General features: G+C 30.0%; 1 protein-coding gene across 1 annotated transcript; it reads right to left on the reverse strand.

Moving 5' to 3' along the window:
* Positions 1-17153: 17153 nt before the first annotated feature.
* LOC125828158 (transcription factor TCP12-like) lies at positions 17154-18507 on the reverse strand. Its single transcript, XM_049507475.1, has one exon. It carries the CDS (start codon positions 18495-18497, stop codon positions 17349-17351), a length of 1149 nt encoding a protein of 382 aa, XP_049363432.1. The 5' UTR covers positions 18498-18507; the 3' UTR covers positions 17154-17348.
* Positions 18508-19011: the final 504 nt, after the last annotated feature.

The following is a 19011-nucleotide window of genomic DNA, read 5'->3' on the forward strand; positions in this document are numbered from 1 at the left end:
AATAATTGTGATGATTTTGGAGCTAATATTTTCTCTTCATAATTTGATTCTTGATCACTAGTTGCCATATTGTATTTTCTTGATCTTCCATGTTTAGCACATAGGGCTATAAGAGCTATTATTGAAAGAAATAAACCAATTGGTAATGCCATGGAACATATAAAGTTTTGATCACCATTATTTCTTGGCAATAATGGATGAACCATATTTGAAAAAATATGAAAATATTTTTGTTGAGTATTTCTAGAGAAAATTTGAGTAGTTTCAAGAATTGGAGAATTATTTTGAAGGTGTATTAAATATGAGCACACATATATAATATATGGTTGTTGATGTTGTAAAATGTCAACACTAATTGTAGTAGTTGAAATTTGAGAGGTGGAGGAAAAATTCAAACTTTATATATAATATATGATATCATTGTTATTTAATGACTTCAATAATTTAATTTTATAAAGTTTCATGGTAAGTCAGATTTCTCTTGTTTATTTTGATATGAATTAATATGAATAAAATACATGCTAAGAAAACTCCTGAAAATTTTATTTTATTTAATAATAAAAAAGTCAGATTTAATCAAATCAAATAAAATATTCTGTCATAATTAATTATGAATAACACTTTCTTTTAAGTTTATACGATAAGAATAATTTTTTATTATTAATGTGATGATTTATAGTTATACGAATATTTAAGATCTATTTTACGTTAAAAGTTTTGTTTTTTTTCTCAAATAATTCTTTGCCTAATCAATCGATACTACATAAATTAAGATAGAAAAATTAAGTTATTTTCTCATTGAAATAATTTTCCAGTTTGTTTGTGTAATGACTTTCTATGTGAAGTCTACTATGACCTTTAGACAAAGTCTTTATTAACCTCTCTAGATATATTAATAGTCCAACTTCATTATTGTTCTCACATGTAATAAAAATAATCATACAAGTTGTATTTTGAAATATGATGGATTTAAGTTAAATTGTTTATGTGACAACGTCTATAGTAGTACGTTGTATATTACTTTAAATTATATTTTACCGATTGATATGATTAAAAAAATGAAATAAGTATATTAATTTAATTAAGTCTGTTGATTATTTTATAGTTCAGTTAATTAATGTGAGAATTCGATTATGAATAACCTTTTGTATTAATTTTTTTTTACCGAATAATAACCCTTCCCTATTTCTCTTTCCACTGCTTTTTTTTTTTTTTTTTCAAAATAAGTTTTTTTCCTCTTTTTTTTCAATGCAATTTTATTTATTGGTACATTTTACAAAAATTAGCCCTCCAAATATTTGAATAATTCAAGTATCCAACCATACTTTTTCTTTTATTTTTATCTCCTTTCTACTATACATGAGCTCATTCGAGACGTGGCTCATTTATTTACTTGGGGTTAGGTCTATGCAAATGATTATAAATTAATTAAAAGCAATACAATATTATCCTTATTGAAGGCTACCAACTTATATACCTTTATGGTTAAGAAAAATATTAACCATCGAAGAGTGTGGTGCAACATATATAATTGTTCCTTTCACATAACGATTCGATTTCGAGCTATGGCCATATGAAAAAGTTTTTAGTAGAGAGCGCTTCTCTTGAATAGGCTTTATATTGCACGAATTCAAATTAGTCGGATTTCAATACAAATCCCAAATATCGGATGGATATTAAAAAAATAAATTATTTTAGACACTTTTACCGTCTCAGTGCAAATAATTTATTTATTTGTTTCAATTAGAATACTTCAATTGCTCTTTAGAGCTGGATTAATCTTTTAGCTCAATACCAATAATTATTAATTGAGTCTCACTAGTCTCTAGCAAGGATAGTTCTCACAACATATATTTAAGTTTCAGTATCATATCGGTGGAGTAGCAAGTACTTCTTCATCTTTAATTATAAATTCCAAATTTAGGTCCTAAGTATAGAATTGACTTTATCAAACTTTCCAACATACAAAAATTCAAATTTAATCTAATCCAAAAATAATAAGTACCAAACACAAAGCGGAAAACAAAAATAATAGCAATTTTTTATGTGTATACGTGCTTCCCATGACAAGAATTATGAGCAATGAGCATCATAATTGACTTATTTTTTGTCATACATAACAAAAAAGCAAGAGGGGGTGAATGGAGTGTGTAGTATTTTTCATACTTTTTTTGGATATTTATTTATTGACATAATACATAAATATATCTTTTAACTTGATATCGGTTTATATTTATGCCTTTTAATTTTGGGTGTGTAAAAAAAGACACTTTAACTTGTATAAAGTTGAACAAACAGCCACATATGTCCTACTAGTGTCTTACGTGTATTATAACACGTATGATTCATATGTTTACTTGTTCAACTTTATCCAAGTTTAAGTGTTTACTTGTGCACATTCAAAGTTGAAGGGCATAATATGAAATCATGAGGCCAAATTAAATGACACATTTATGTATTATGACTTATTTATTTGTTGCTTCCGGAAGCAATACTACAGACTACAGTCTACAGATAATAAAGTGAAAATTCAATATGTTGAGGTCGCGGAAGTAATATTACATATAATAAAGTGAAAAATTCAATCACCCATAAAAGAATCTTTGTTAGAGCGCGCTTTATTTCTAATGTAAAATAACTTCACATGAATTTGAATTTGATCGGACTTCAGTACAGATACAAAACACGGGGCGAGAAACCAGAAAATAAAATAAAATTGAGACTTCAAAAATGATGAGGTCCGGTCCGTTTGAATATGAAAGAACTAAATGAAGTAAGATATTTTTTTATATAATATGTTTTAACTTGTTTTCTCATATATTTTTTATACGATATGTTTTAACTTGTTTTCTTTCCTAAGTAATTAGTGAAAGGAAATAGATGAAACAAAAATGTGCATTGCACACTCCCTTATATTTAGGCTTTTATTTATAACAACCAATCACATTTATTAATAACATAATTATGGCGTGCCGTTTCAAATACTCACGTGTCCCCTCTTAACAACTCACATTAGGAAAAAACAATTAAATATTAGGTGTCCAGCTGGTTAGAGTTATACAAGTATTAATAATATGTAGAGATTAGTTACAATTGAATCTATGCACTTTATTATTTTATGTAGGTATTAATTATGCAAAAAATAGTTATTCATGTAATATTGATTATCAAGTATTAATTATTTCAATTCATCTTCTATCCTGAATAAAATAATACATAGATCATTCCTTCATAACTTATACATGTATTAGTTATACGTAAATTGTCAACCAAACGTCATATTAAGTTTATACATGAACAACTTATTTCTTATCTATGTACCTATCAAACATCATATAAGTTATATGAAAATTTAATACTATATATATAGATAACTTGTTCATATCCATAATTTTCAAGCAACATTTTCTTGATCGAACGAGAATTAATCATATAACAAGCTAAATTAATGAATAATCTAATGTACTTCAACCTACAACCTTGTAACAAAAAGAATTATGCATGCATGCATGTTAGCAAACTTTTCATTGTAATAACTTATGTACAAACTCCAAAACTTATAGTAACTTGATCCTACGTATAAAAATTTTATTTCCTCCAAACCTTCAATGGTGCAAAGGGTTTGGACCAGACGGTACACGACGTTTTGCAATACCATAACGTGGATCGATCTCACTTCCACTTGGCTCCGCTGGCTGCTCCTCCGCGTCCACGGGGTTTTTTTTTCCGGTTGTGGTTGTGGTAAAGGTGAAGGTTTTTGACAAAAGGGGTGAAGTAAAAACTTGTGGAAAGTGTTTTTCTTTAAAATAACTAAGGATGTTTAGGTGTAAATGAGGGGTTTATGTTTTTGTTGTTTGTTTTAAAGAATTTGAAGTGATAGAATTCACGAATGAGGAGAAAGAAAAGAGAAAGACAAAGACAAAGACAAAGAATGAAGTATAATTTATGATGAACCTTTAAGATCATGTTGTAAGGGAAAATGGACAAGTATATAGTAACATAAGATATAATGGAACAATATAAAGTGAAGAGAAGAAATTAAAAGGAGTAAATAAAGACAAAATTTTCTAGCTTCTAGGAGAATGAGAAAACTTTGCGGGTTCTGGTAGTCACATTGGAGCTCGACTCGCGCCGAGAAGTCCTACATTGGGGTAAAGCGCTCTCTAGCAGAGGTGACTAAGTATCGGGGGGACTTGAATTCTAGACTTCTTATTAAGAATGAAGAAATACTTATCACTCTACTACGACCCTCGTTGGTTATACTCTTTATTTAATGTTGAAATGTGAAATAAAAGGTAGGGAGTTGAGAGGATTGATGGAGGATATATGTAATGATCCTAAAGGTCATTTTTGGAAATTTTCATAAAATGACCGTTTTACCCCTCCCGATAATTGCCCCGAGTCCTAATTGTTGTATTTTCGAAGTTGGTTTGAAGGAAAATTGATGAAAAGTTGAGTTTTTAAGAGTTAAAGTTTGGTTAAAAGTGCTACTTCGAGTCATTTGGAGTTTCGAGACTTGAATCGGATTTCCGTCGATTCCAGCAGTTTTAGAATGTCGAAACGGGTCTATGAGAATTTACAGAGTCGAATTTGGAGTTAAAACGAAGATTTGAGGTCCTAAGTTGCTAAAATTGTGAAATTTTGATCAAGAGTTGACTTTGGTCAACAAACGAGGTTACGGCGCTCTAAATAGAATTCCGAGGGCACCGTTGGATTCAGGGGGTGATTCTAAGTCTAGAATGAGTCTTTGTTGAATTTTTAGAGTCCCCGAGTGCGTTTCGAGTTTTTGAGCCTAAAGTTAGTTTCTTGACGCCTTATCGGATACCGGGTCAAGGAGACCTCGAATTCAAATTCCGACGATTTCATTGAGTCCGAAATGTCATTTTCAAGCTAGTAGCATATTTGGTTTGTGTTCGGGAAGTGCCAAATGAGTTTTGGGTGAGCTTTTAAGCTTCTTGGATGCTTTAACACTATTTCAGCAAATTGTGGCAACTAAAGGGTTCATTATTAGTTTTAAAGGTCGAAAAATTATTCAGAAGGTTCTGAAATTTTGAGCATGAATTATAGGACTTATCTGCAAATTTTGGTGCATTTTCGCTAACCCGAGATTGGACTTTTATCGCAAATAAGAAATAATTGTTTACCGAGTAGAAATGATATTTGACTGGGCAAACAAGCATGAAATTGAGCTCCGATTGAACGAGTAGGTCCGTATCATTATTTAAGACATTTACAAAAAAGAATCGGGTCATTTCACTATCGTATGAGGAAATTACAGCCTTTTTAGTGAAAGATTAACTGCTGTTTTTCTGGTGCATAACAGCCATGTACTGTTATAAAAATCTCAGACTGTGTTCATTTGGTATTTTGAGCATATCGGGAGTTCTAGAGATCGGAATGGAGTAATTCTTACGGGTTTCTTCTTGAATTAATAGGAGGGTTAGTATTCAATCTTCAATTAGACTTTTTCTCATAATTTCTTTATCTGGTTTTTTTTTTCCTATCCGTAAATCTCTTGGGAAAAATTGGGGTTTTATCGATTTGGACTCCCTTTTTGATGAAAAAGGTATATTTACGATCCTTATGTTATGGGTAAACTGATTTTAACATAAAATTATTGATTCATTGATTATTTTCATCATATTAACCGCATACAATTTGGACTTTCCCAGTAAAGTTAAAGTTTGATAAATTGAGAATTTCAAGGTCGATCTTAACTCCGTTTTGATGAAATTTCATATCTGAACTTATCTAAGCATGGGTAAGATGTTTTTCAAGAGATATCTCATTTTCGAGTCGGGGTTTCGGATCCGAATATTTTAGGCTTCTTCAAGAACGTGGATTTTCCTTCAAATTGAGTTTGTGAATTGATTTCAACTCCGTTTTCAAATTGGTTTTCACCATTAGCTTCCAAATACTTTAAGGATCATTTTACATAAAAAAAATTCAGATTTGGGTATCGTTTTCCGGTATGAAACTTTTGGACCAATTTGCCCTTTTTCCCTAAATTTCTTGATTTTGGTGTCATTGGACTCGAATTGTGATTGTGAATAATTGTTTGAATAGATTATCGTGATCCGGATTATACTCGGAAAGGAAAGGCTCAAGTCAAGTAACTTTTGGAGTTCGTTTTAAGGCAAGTGGCTTCCAAACTTTGTAAAACTCTTAGACTACGCATGACTACTTTCCTAATTGTGTTGGGGAGTAATGGGGATTGAGGATAGGTTTTATTTGTTGATTGAAATTGTTGTAAATGAAAGATGGGGAATAAAACGAGCTAAATGTGTTATATATGACTTAAATTTGTTGAATAAGTCATGTGATAACTGGTATTGAGGGGATAGAAGAGCATGAGTAGGCTATGATTGATACAGACATTGATGTTGAGACATATGATGTGAATTACTATGATGTGGTCGTGATATGATTGTGATTGAGACATGTGATGTGTAATACTATGATGTGGTCGTGATATGGTTGTGATTGAGACAAGTGATGTGTAATACTATGATGTGGTCGTGATATGGTTGTAATTGAGATATGTGATGTGTAATACTATGATGTGGTCGTGATATGGTTGTGATTGAGACAGATGATGTGTAATACTATGATGTGATCGTGATATGATTGTGATTGATGACATGTGCATATTCATTATTCATCCCATGTGTGAACTATTTGTTGCATGAGTTCTGAGACACTGATATGAGGATGGATGGAGATGAGACACAGTTGAGACTAGCTTCGGCTAGAGATATATGAGATGGACTAGCTCCGGCTAGCGATTTGGATGCCGATAGGATCTGGTTCCGGCGGTGATACATGGTCCATGTGTGGCCCCCATGGGTTCTGATTTGAGTATTCAGCGCGGACTGATTACGTCAACAGATGTGTATCGTAGGACAGACATGCATCACGACTACATGACATCATTATTGCATTTTGCATCGCATTTGCCTTATCTTTGTCTGTGATGTGTGGATTGTATCGATTTACCCTTCTTATGTGGAATTTGATCTACCTGCTCTTATTTGTTGATCTGAGGTTGATGAGGATATACTGTTGGTTCTGGCTGTTGAATATGATCTGTTTAGTATAGGTTGGTTGGTTTGCTGCTAGATTGAAGTTTCGGTGGTTCGGTTGGGATTGAAAGGAGTTGTTTGTAGCTGCTAGTTTTGCTTAGTTTAGAGTTACTTGCGAGTACCTGTGGTTTTCGGTACTCACCCTTGCTTCTACACAATTGTGTAGGTTGACAGCTTCTCTCAGATTCGGCTTAGTAGTTTCTTTAGCAGATTGAGCTTCAAGACATACTCGAGAGGTAGCGGTTCATTCCAGACGTGCCCTTGAGTTATCTTTACTTTCAGTTTTGTTCTATTCGAGAACTATACTCTGAGACTTGTATATTTTTATTCGAATTCTGTATTTAGAGGTTTGTACATGTGACAACCAAATTCTGGGTAGTGTTGAGTCTTAATTAAAGTCTTCCGCTTATTTATTATCTTTTATTCTCGTATTTCTACTTCTCTATCGTTGTGGTTGGGTTAGGCTAACGTGTCCGGTGGGAAATGGACACGTGCCATCACATCCGGATTTGGGATATGACAATATAGGGGGAGGTATACCCTTTTCCTATAAATGTTCCTTAAAATCAATGAATATAGAAGAGTCATCATGTGGATTAGGCTTGGATTATGCATTATATGTTGAAATCAAGAAATATATATTATTTCTAATTTGAGGTATTTACGAGGAAAATGCTAATAAAAAATGTATGTGTAATTAGGAAAGTCAAATTTATATGTGCCTTCTCTCTAATATAATGCATGTTTGGGAAGTTCGATTCACAATTTTTTTTTAAAAATTCCAAGTCAAGATTCTATTACTTCCTATTAGTGTGTTGAAATTTACACTTTGAAGAATAGTTGCCATTATGTATATGTATAATCATTTATATAGGTTGTTTATGTATATATTTATAACTATGTATCAAATATGTATATACATCCGTATATGATGTTAATATAATATTTACATCCTCTTTTTTAAATTTCGAGCAACTCATCAAATTCGCTCTAAACAATCCAAGTTTTAAGATATAAGCTCCTCTCGATATTTTGAGTCTTTTAATATAATATTTATTTCACTTTTGCAGTACATCAATTTTTAATAATAGGAAAATATATGAGTCACTTTTATAATAAAGGGTATATCAACTCTAAATGACAAAGTTGAGGGTTATATAAAGCCTCTTTTAGCTTTTTAAGAAATTATAAAGGACTTGTAAATTTGTGATTTTAAGTATTATCGGTTCGGTTTATCGATTTTTTATTTTTAAATATGTTAAACCGATAACAAAACCAATAAGATATTTGTTATCAATTTTTGGTTTATCGATGTTTTGTCTTCAACGATTCGGTTTTTTCAGTTTAACCAATAAGAAAATGCTTTCAAAACAAATATATGACTTGTTTAATAATTTGACGCGATATAGGCAAACACCGAAACAAGCAAATCAGACTAAATTGCAACAATAAAGACTAAAGTAATACTAAAACCTAAAGGGTACGTAAGTGCAGATGCCAAATTTAAGTAGTGTTAATTGTGTAAGATCCTTATAGTTATAGTCTAATATAGTGACTATATATTTTAATAATTTTTGTTTGATATTTATGTATGACTAAAAATTAAAATAGTAAATTATTATATTCTTAATGGGTTATCGGTTAACCCATTATTAAAAAACCAATATTGAACCGATAACCCAATAATTTTTTTTTAAATCATTAAATAACAGTTAACCCAATAACAATAAATCAATAACACTTTTTCCGGTTCAGTTTATTGGTCGGTTCGATTTTTTGCACACCCCTACTTCCTTTAACTCTTAAAAAATTAAGTAGAAGGTGCAACTCTCGCGTCGTCATTGTTGTTGCTCGTTCGGCTCGACTTCAACTTTGACAAATGATATGATTGATTGATAATTTTTTAGACAAAATTTATTTATCAATCTCATTAATAATTTTCTTTTCTCAATATTAATTGGCTGAATTATTTATTAATTAATAAATTTTCCAATTAATTTGCGAAATTAACTTGAATTAATTAATTCACGTGATGGAATTAACTAATAATTCACTCAACTAAATTAATTTGAAATTTGCAGAACTGTTTCGGAAAGCACCTGTTCCTTTCGAATATATATTTCTTTTCCCAAAAGACACCATGTTTGTTCTAAATAGATGAGTCTATTCTAAAAAAGTAAGTTCGCACCCATCAATGACTATAAATAGAGAGTTTCCTTTCATTTTTCTTCCGTATACATTTTCTTACAAACAAAAACAAAGTAGAGTTTTTGTGTGATTTCGTTGCTGACTTTAATTTGAGTTCGCTTAAGTTATTAAGTCTGAGATATGATTACTTCTTTAATAGGTTTATCTTTTTTTTATTCTACGAGGAAATAATCCCCAACCTCAAATACAGTGAGGGGATTAAATTCCTTAAGGATACACACTAAATTTTATGGACTCAGATATCTTTCTTTCTTTTCATCTTAACAATATTTATGATTTACTATTCTAAGTACAAGGACAACAAATGGTAGGCAGGATGGGGTGATTTGAATTTACGGATTGAGACAAAATGTGTCCCGTCCAACCTCATTGTCATTCCTATTTGATATATCCCTCCCTTGTCTCCATTTATTCAATATAATATATGTATATAGTTCGAGAGAACTTACTAGATTTTGCTTAAATAGTAAATTTGTATTAATTTTTTATTAAATATATATAAATATTAAAATTAAAACTTAAATATTATCACTTAAAATCGTCATTACATAATTAAAAACTCATAAAATTAAAATTCGAACTCCGTCTCTGCTACCCGTAAATAACATGAAATCACGGGATATGTTGATTCAATTAGCAGTCAAACATGAATCTCTCGTCCCTTTAATTTTACTCAACCTAAATTTTCTAATACTCCGTACTATAATTCTGCATGCCTATAAACTTACTTTTTCTTTATTTACTAGTCATATAATTACCAGTACAACAATAAAAATGATATTTAAACAATAGTGAAAAAAAGAAAAAGATTTCCAAAAGATTTGGTAAGAGTTAGACAAGAAGCAAAGCCACCGTTTTTTTTTTTCTGATCGAGGTTGATTCAAAATTTAAATTGTATGAATTTAACTGGTAAGATTTTTAATACAAATCTATTAAAAAAATTTAAAAAATTATTTGCTCATATCTGTTATTTATTACTTTCTTCGTCTCAACTTATATGATGTAGTTTGACTCAGAATGAAGTTTAAGAAAGAATAAATAACTTTTGAAATTGATGTAAAATATAAATCATCTAGGAGTAAAACAAATAATAACCAGCTTTAGAAAATATAGATAAAATCTAAATAATAACCAAAAAAAATAAAGATTTTATTAAATGAGACAATGCTAATGAAGGATAGTTAAAGACAATTTAAAAGCAAAATTAAATGCTGATGGCATACCCCTACTTCAAATTTTATGAGTACTCCTTGTCTCCTTTATCATCCAAGGTTTTCTTGGATTTTCTATTTTAAAGAAAAGATAATGTACTTACAAAATAACTAATAGTATTTTTTATACCATTTTTAAATATATAAATTTTATTTTAAAAATATTAAAGCACCTATATATTTAATTTATAGTCAAACTGAAGTGTATACTCGAAATTCCTTCACATAGATTATAATTTTTCCTGCTGCATGAGTCATGACTAGTGGTGGATGTTCGGTTCTTTGGTGTTAATATACACTAATTCTTGTACTATAACAAAAATAACATATTCAGTGAATATCACAAATGATAAATGGAGAAGGTAAAATATATGCAAACCTTACTACCACCTTATGGAGGTAGAAAGGCTAGCTGTTTCAGGATGACCTTCGGCTTGAGTGCAACAAATCCCGGTGTAAAGAAGAAGACAATAAAGAGAAATCGAAACAAGAAATACTGCAAAAATTAGTAGCCAAAACAATAATAAAATCATGTGATAATCAAAATGTCATAATCCAAAAAATTAAGGTAGATTCTTATCAACAAATTAACATTAATAAACAATGATAAAAGTAAAAACAAGAACTATAATAATACAACTAGTTCTATCGCAAACAAGAGTCATCCTAAGCAAGACAAAATTATACTATCTACTACTCTTCTATACCCTAATACAAATCCTCCACATCCTCCTTTCTAGGGTTATGTCCTCGATAACTTGAAGTTGCATCATATCATGTCTTATCACCATTTCTCAATACTTATTCGATCTACCTCTGCCATTAATTCTTGATACCCTTTATTGTACATTGACATATTTACTCTCATGTCTTTTCAACCCTACTAACAACCTTTGACCGGAAAAGATATATATTCTCTAATCTCTACTAGAAATCAAGCAAAATGAAGAATATCATTTCTCATACAGAAGCAAATTTGGTGAAAGGCATAAATGCTTTATTAATAACTCTGACCATTATTGCATTTAATTTGACTATAGTTTGTCATATTTGGCAGACATGTAAAACATGCAGACTAAAGTCTACACCATTTTCTTGTTATTCCCTTAGTGTGTCAGATTGTAAAGACTTAATTTGTAGTTGAACTTAAGAAAATCCTCAGCAAAGAGTTACGGTAATGTAATAAGTACTCACTCATCTTTAATCAGATGTCTCATATTTGAGTTTCCTTGAATACAAAATCACCTTTATAAGAAAACATTTTACCCTCCAATGTGAGATTTTCCAACATGAATTCGATTTTAATCGAACTCCATTATAGATATCAGACACCAGATATAAAATATTTAAAAAAAAACTAAGAAAATCTTCTAATGTTTGGTCATGAAGTCAAAGAAGGTCTTTTTCTTCTCTTTATTTTTTGGTTCATGATGTTGTACAGAGTACTTTAAGGCATGCATGAACAGATTGGTAAGATTCCATCTTGGAGACTTGGACTTTAATTAATTGGTAAAACCATGAAATAGGACAGAAAATATAGAGAAAATTATAATGCCATATAAACCATTTGGTCCAGATTTAGGAGTTTCAAAAGTTATCAAATAAATGTAAGGGAATAGGGGGGAAATATATCTTTTTAACTTGGAAAAGGGATAAATATACCTCTGAACTATCGCAAATGGTAGACAGATACCTCCGTCATACTTTTAGGACGTTGGTGCCCTTGCCGTCTGAAAACTAGAGCATATATGCCCTTCACTCTAACGAAAGGGGCACCAATGTCCGAGCTCTAGTTTTGGAACTGCAGGGGCACCAATGTCCCAAAAGTATGACAGAGGATATCTGCATATCATTTACGATAGTTTAAGGGTATATTTGTCCTTTTTCCCTTTAACTTTGTGATTGAATATGTATTTTGTTAAAAAAAAGTGGTGTATGTATACCCTCATCCCTTACTGTCTAATAAATAATGCATATTTACCCTTTGTATTAGCATATTTATATTTAGACTTAGAATGCTTGTTAAATTAAATCGGATCATTATCAGGAACCCAAAATACTAATGACTGAATAAAAGATAAATTAAATTTCTTTTAATTGAGCCGGGTCTTGAGGGATTCGGCACATAAATTGTTAGGTGTAGTCAAGTCAATTTTGTGTGTTGAAGGTTTGGTTAGTATAACGCTAGAGTTATTAGTCTTTAGTGAGTTCATCCGTTAAAGTAAACTAATGTGTTTGAGATATTAGAGTGATATATCACCTGTAATCTAAAATCGCTCTTTCAAGTTTAGTCAAGGTTATTAAAAATTCTATATGTTGTAACTTGTAATTTTTACTTTTATGAATAAAAGAAATTTTTTCACGATATAATAATGTGTTGTTTACTAATTCAATCGTATTTATTTAATAATTATATATAGATGTTGAACCGAGTTCAACAAACTCATTACTAGGATTTGTTAATTGAGTTATAGTTGGAGGGTCAATTCCTATCGGATACTCTTGAAAAAAATGTAGACTTTTGATTTGAAGTTAATATTTGTTTTTAAAATGTGAAAAAAATTAAATTTAAATTTTTCCACATTTTTCAAAAAGTAGGATTTCAAATTTCAAGATGTAATTTTATTATTTTTTAAAAATGTAAAATTTAACCCATAAGTTTTTGTTTTTTTTTTAAAAAAGATCAAATATTTTAAATTTTATGAAAAAGACTCATGCTTGACGTGAATAGATTGTTTGTACCATAAGGAAGGATTATACTTAAAAAATAACTAGTTCCTATTGTAGTATTATTGTTGATTTTTTGGATCAGTGAATCTTTGTAATATTATGTGTATTTGAAAACTTTCCTACACAGGTATATACACCAATCAAATACATGTATCTCATGTGTTTGAATTTATGATACAGTTTACTTAATATTAATTAATTAACTTAACCTTAATTAATTAACATATATTTTACTTCATTAAACCATATAATCATGAAAATTACATTAATTTGATATATACACCAGGTATAAATAAATTTATTTAATTTTATTTTTAAAAGAAGACTGTAATCTAAATCAAATATAGTATATTCTTTAGAGAAAGAATAAGAGTTAGTTGAGTTGGGTACATTCATAAATAAAAAAGTTTAATACACTACAAAAATTTGGTGGTCTTTGTATTTTCCACAGCCAACTTAATTAAATTAACAAGATGTCAATATTTGAGTTCAAAACGGTTACGTTGTTTTGAAATACGTCTCAATTTTAATTTACGTGACATATTTTATTTATTTATTTATCGTATAAAGAATATCACTCTTTTAAATTTTTAAATAATTAATTTTATACAATGAGAATCTCTTAAAACCATGTATCCCTCTTATCCTAATATGTGACACCTTTCGTATTTTGAAAATCAAGCGAATTTTTCTTTAACTGCAACTTTTGCATATGTTTTTTTTTTATAAATATTTTCAACTATTAATTATTACCATTTCATAGTTTCTCAAAAATATAAATTTTACTTTTTTAAAAGACTTGGAGATTATAAGTAGTCAAACGGTTTCTGATTCCGTGACTATATAAAAATTATCAAGCTTTATAATTTATTTATTTTCAAATCATGAACTCTATTGATTTCTGTTACTATTTTTTAAAATTTTAATAATATTTAAAGAACCTATATTCAGATTTATGATCAAAATTAAGTGTTTTGATCCTCATATTCTGGACCCTTTCACATACATTAATAGAGAGGAAGTAATTAATAAATTGTAGGTAATTTGTAAAAAAACCAAGTCTATTACTACTATCTTAGACAACTAGTCTAGTTGCATGTCATGTTTACTAAGATAAAAGGTTAATTCAAACATAGTAGTTGGCCAAGTTGGGGGTAAATAAATCCCCTATTTTTGGACTTTTTTTTTCTCATTCGTTGTTCGATACTTGTATTGGAGTCTGACTAAATTTAAATTCATGCTTAAAAGTTCCACATTGGACTTAATATATGCTTGTGCTTATTCTCTACCATCAAGCTAGCCTTTACCTCATCAGACCTTTTTCTTATACTCGCTCTGTCAAAATTTATATGACATAATTCAAATTTTGAGAGTTAGACTTATTTATTTTGATTGTGCATTCGAACACATAGTATTCTTTACGAAGAAGGACCTCAAATACCCTCAACTATTTGAATTGATACAATATATATTTCTCGACTCTTACTTCAGTGAGCGACTATACAATATAGTTTCCCCAAAAAATCACAACCATATGAGAGGGATTCTTTAGCAAAACAAATGAAAAATGAAAATCATGAAAGAGTTCTTAATGACTTAATTATTGCTGCTCTAACCAGCAACAATTTCTGTTAAAACAAGTACACAAATAATTAAAATTAGTTAACGTACCACCATGGATTCCCCTTTATACATCTTTGAAATTACATTAAGGGGTATGGTCAAACATTATTATTAAAATTGTTCATATATAGCAGCTAGTAGATTTGTACATAAAGTCTCTCATTTATCATATGTGTCATAAAATAATCAAGGTCCAGTGCTAATTTATTCACCCTAATTATAACGAGTAATCAAAAGCAAAATTAATGCTATGTGACCATAATGATAATGGTCAGTCAAATCTATTTTTCTACCATAAAAAAAAATTCATTCAATGGTATATCTATATGCTATCCCTATAGTAGCAAATATTTTATCAAACAATATTTTTTTTTATCTAGTGTCCGGTATCCATATTGGATCCCGACTAAATATGGATTCACGTCGAGAAGTCTCACATTGGGGCAAAGCGCTCCCTAACAAAGGCGACTTCGCACCCAAGAGGGCAAGACGACTTGTCTTGATACACAAGTGGTCGATAAAATAAGTTGAAATAAAATGTAATAACTTGCAAAATTTAAGGTACAACACAAATTAACGAAGGATGTCACTACTAGAAAATATGAAATTAATTACGAAATTTGTCAGTAATATCTAGTTAATCTGTCGCTAAAAGCTTTTAATTAATTGATTTTTTTATAATCCATCACTAATTTGTAGCTAAACGGGATTAGTATGAAAATCTGATTGTTTCGCTACAAAATTTTGTCTGATGCTAATTCCTTGTTTAATTTCTTATAGTGTATATACTCAATATTGGAAGATCTCTAGGGAACTCAAGTAGCAACAACAACAATAATCTCATATTTATATTCAATATACTCTCACAAGTAAAGTCTGAGAAAAATGTAGTTACGTAGATTTTACCCTACCATTGATCTAGAGAACTCGAGCGAGCAGTAATTCATAAACACTAATTTGCTGTGAAGACTTGCTACAAGTCACCATGGTGTTGAATGATTAAGTGATCAAATCATACACTTCATTATGATATCAAAACATACAGATAACAGAGGTTGATCGGCCACTATTATAGTATCGAGTTCATATGAATCAAGTACTATCCAAGCATAACATAATTTATTTATAAAAATAAACTACTCTATATATATATTTATTCTATTTGGTGTAGCTAGTAAACACTAGTATGAAATTAATAACAAGAAAAAATAAACCATTTTTAGGAATACCTTTAATCATCAATTTAAATTTTGATGTTTATTTATATCATCAATGAAGGTAAGATATCAAACATTAATATATTTATCAAAATAGAGATCACAGCAACCAATAAACTTAAACTGTTGGAATTTGAAAATTTATGAATTGTAGATGAGCCGCTTATTACAAAGTTCAGTAAATAAAAATAAATGAAGCAAAAACTACCAAATTAAAGTCTTACCAGAAATTCACCAATAATACCAATTCAGATAGGTAGAAATAAATTATATTAGATTCTCATGTGTAAATATTAAACAAATTAATTGCTATATATATGTCTTGCACCTTGCAAAATGCATACATTAGATATTATAATGAGATAAACTATAGAATATATATAAACAATATTGCTATTTTATTGGTACAAGTTTGACTGACTAATTAAGGCCATTTATTCATGAAATGATTTAAAACCTGAACAACAATGGCTATAATTCATTTGTTCAAATTACAATATGGTATCTATTGGCATAAAGTACTTTGATTCACTAATTTTAAGCCAATTTATTCATGAATTGATTCAAAAGGGCTAATAAACCCCTCTAATTGGCATTACAACTACAACAACGTACAACATATCCAACATAACTCCATAAGTAGGATCTGAGGAGGGTGGCGTGTATGCAGATCTTACCCTTATGTTGTGAAGATAGATTAGAGACTGTTTCTAATAGACCCTTGACTAACGTCTAGTCGACAATATTCTTCTTCAAATATATCATTGTTTCAACCTGGATTGGAAAAAAGTTTCTCTCCATTTTATTACTCCATATGACATGACTTAAATAAAGGACTTATTTTCTCCCTTATATCAACAACAACAACAATAAGTTCCTAAATTATCCAAGAAGATCTCATATGCATTAGTTTTCTATACTTGCCTCAACCATTATATTTATGCAAGAATTTATTTAGTCAGCAACCTCTTATCTTGGAGTATGATAGATTATTTATTGAGCTCAACTCAAAATCCAACCAACAATAACAAGCAAAAACTACTATCATTAAACTTATAAAAAAGAGAATATAATTGGTGAAATAATGAAACAACAAATTTTATTCATAAACACATTCTCTTCCTTTTCTACACACCAAAAACATCAAAAGCAAAATAATAGAATTTTTCCACATTGCAAAAATCAACCAACAACAACAACCAAAAAAAGAAAATCAAACCATAGGAGATATAACATACATTATATTAAAAATCGCGCACGTACGATCGACTTGAAATTTATTCCAATCTATGATGTCTGCAGGATAGATTTTTTTCTTGATCCAATGTCTGATATTGTTGAGCCAAGTAAATTGAGCTAGGGTTACCTGCAAATGTAGTACTATAGTTGCTTGATTTCATTGGAGCATAGTTGATTTCCCAATTTCCATGAAAACTCATGAAACAATTTCCAACATCTATTGTTGATGAATTAGTACTTGTACCACCTAAATAATTTTGAATTGGAAAATGATGTTCTAGAGATTGAGAATTGGCTTCATGTGGAGAACCTTTTTCTTGATTAACACTTGTGTTGTAAGAATTGTTATTTGAATCTTGATCAAGAAAACCACTATTGCTTCTTGATGACCCTAATTGATCAAACATGTTACTAGGGTTACATTTTTCTAGACCTTTTATCATCATTTTTTCTTTGGTTCTCTCCCTAGCCCTAGCTCTTGCTTTTTCCCTTGATTCCCTTTTATGAGGATTATTTTGCATCATCATTTTTTCCTTATCTTTTCCTAATTCATTGATTGAGTTCTCCTCAGACTCTGACATTAAGGAATCACTCTTTCCTTCACTACTTGAACTATTGTTACTATTTATAACAATCTTGTTACCATCACTATATTCTTTTTGTGGGATGTAATTTTCTGAGAGCTCTTTTATGGCATTATTGGATTTGGAAAAAAGCCATTCTATGGTTTTACTTGCTTTATCAAAGCCTAACATGTCTTGGAGATCAAAGAACTTACGCGCTATGTGAAGGGATAATCTTACTCTTCGATCCCTCACACCTTGAGCAGTGCAAATCTTGCTATGTCTATCCTTCTTCCCTGTCCTCCTTCGTGGTGTTGTGCTAAGACTTCTCTTCTTTGATGATGGTTTAGCCTCAATAGACATTTCCTCCTTTGATGTTTCACTAGAAAGATGAGTAAAATTTCCCTCTTTGACATGATGATAATCTTGGTGCTTATGAGGCAATATTTGGCTCAAGGGAGACTCATTATGATCAAGAAATGGAGAAGGGAAGTTCAAGAAAAATGGATTATCTTCTTGTCTTGAACTTGAACTAGGGTTTTGATGATCATATGTAAAAGATCTTTCAAGAAATGTTTTTGAGGTATAGGAAAAAGTATCATGGTTATTGCTTGAAGGAAACATGTTTAGGGTTTACTAATATAGAAATCCTCCCAAAAAAAGTGATAATGGCTTACTTAGGTTTTAAGTTTTTTAAGCTTAAAAGTTTTCAAGAACCTTAGATGTTGCTTGATTTTCTATGTTGAAAATGTTTTTGATAGAACAACAAAAAATGAAGGGTTAATGGCTTGACTATAACTCATGTGATGATGAGTGTACCATGACTATAGAGAAAGAGGGGTGGTGGTGGTGGTTGAAAAGAAAATACACAATTGGAAGACCATGGAAAATTAGAAAAGTAAAGGTACCTATTTATATTCGAAAATAGTAAAACAAATTCAGGGCAAAGGGAACTTAGAAGTAATATGAGTAAATCATACCTTCGTATAATATTTACGTGATACACTTTTCTTTTTAGTTTATTTATTAAAAATGACATTTTTTTACCGTTAAAAACAATCTAATTTTAGAATTCTCAATTTATCTTTATTTACATGATTTTATATCCAGAAATATATGTGTGCCATGTTCTATACCA

Source organism: Solanum verrucosum, unplaced genomic scaffold (genome assembly GCF_900185275.1).
Source record: "Solanum verrucosum unplaced genomic scaffold, falcon-dt-bn FXZP01000053.1, whole genome shotgun sequence".
In the NCBI taxonomy this organism is placed as follows: Eukaryota; Viridiplantae; Streptophyta; class Magnoliopsida; order Solanales; family Solanaceae; genus Solanum; species Solanum verrucosum.

What these genes read in the sequence shown, in the direction of transcription:
- LOC125828158 (XM_049507475.1), bottom strand. Translation starts at nt 18,497, where the DNA reads ATGTTTCCTTCAAGCAATAACCATGATACTTTTTCCTATACCTCAAAA.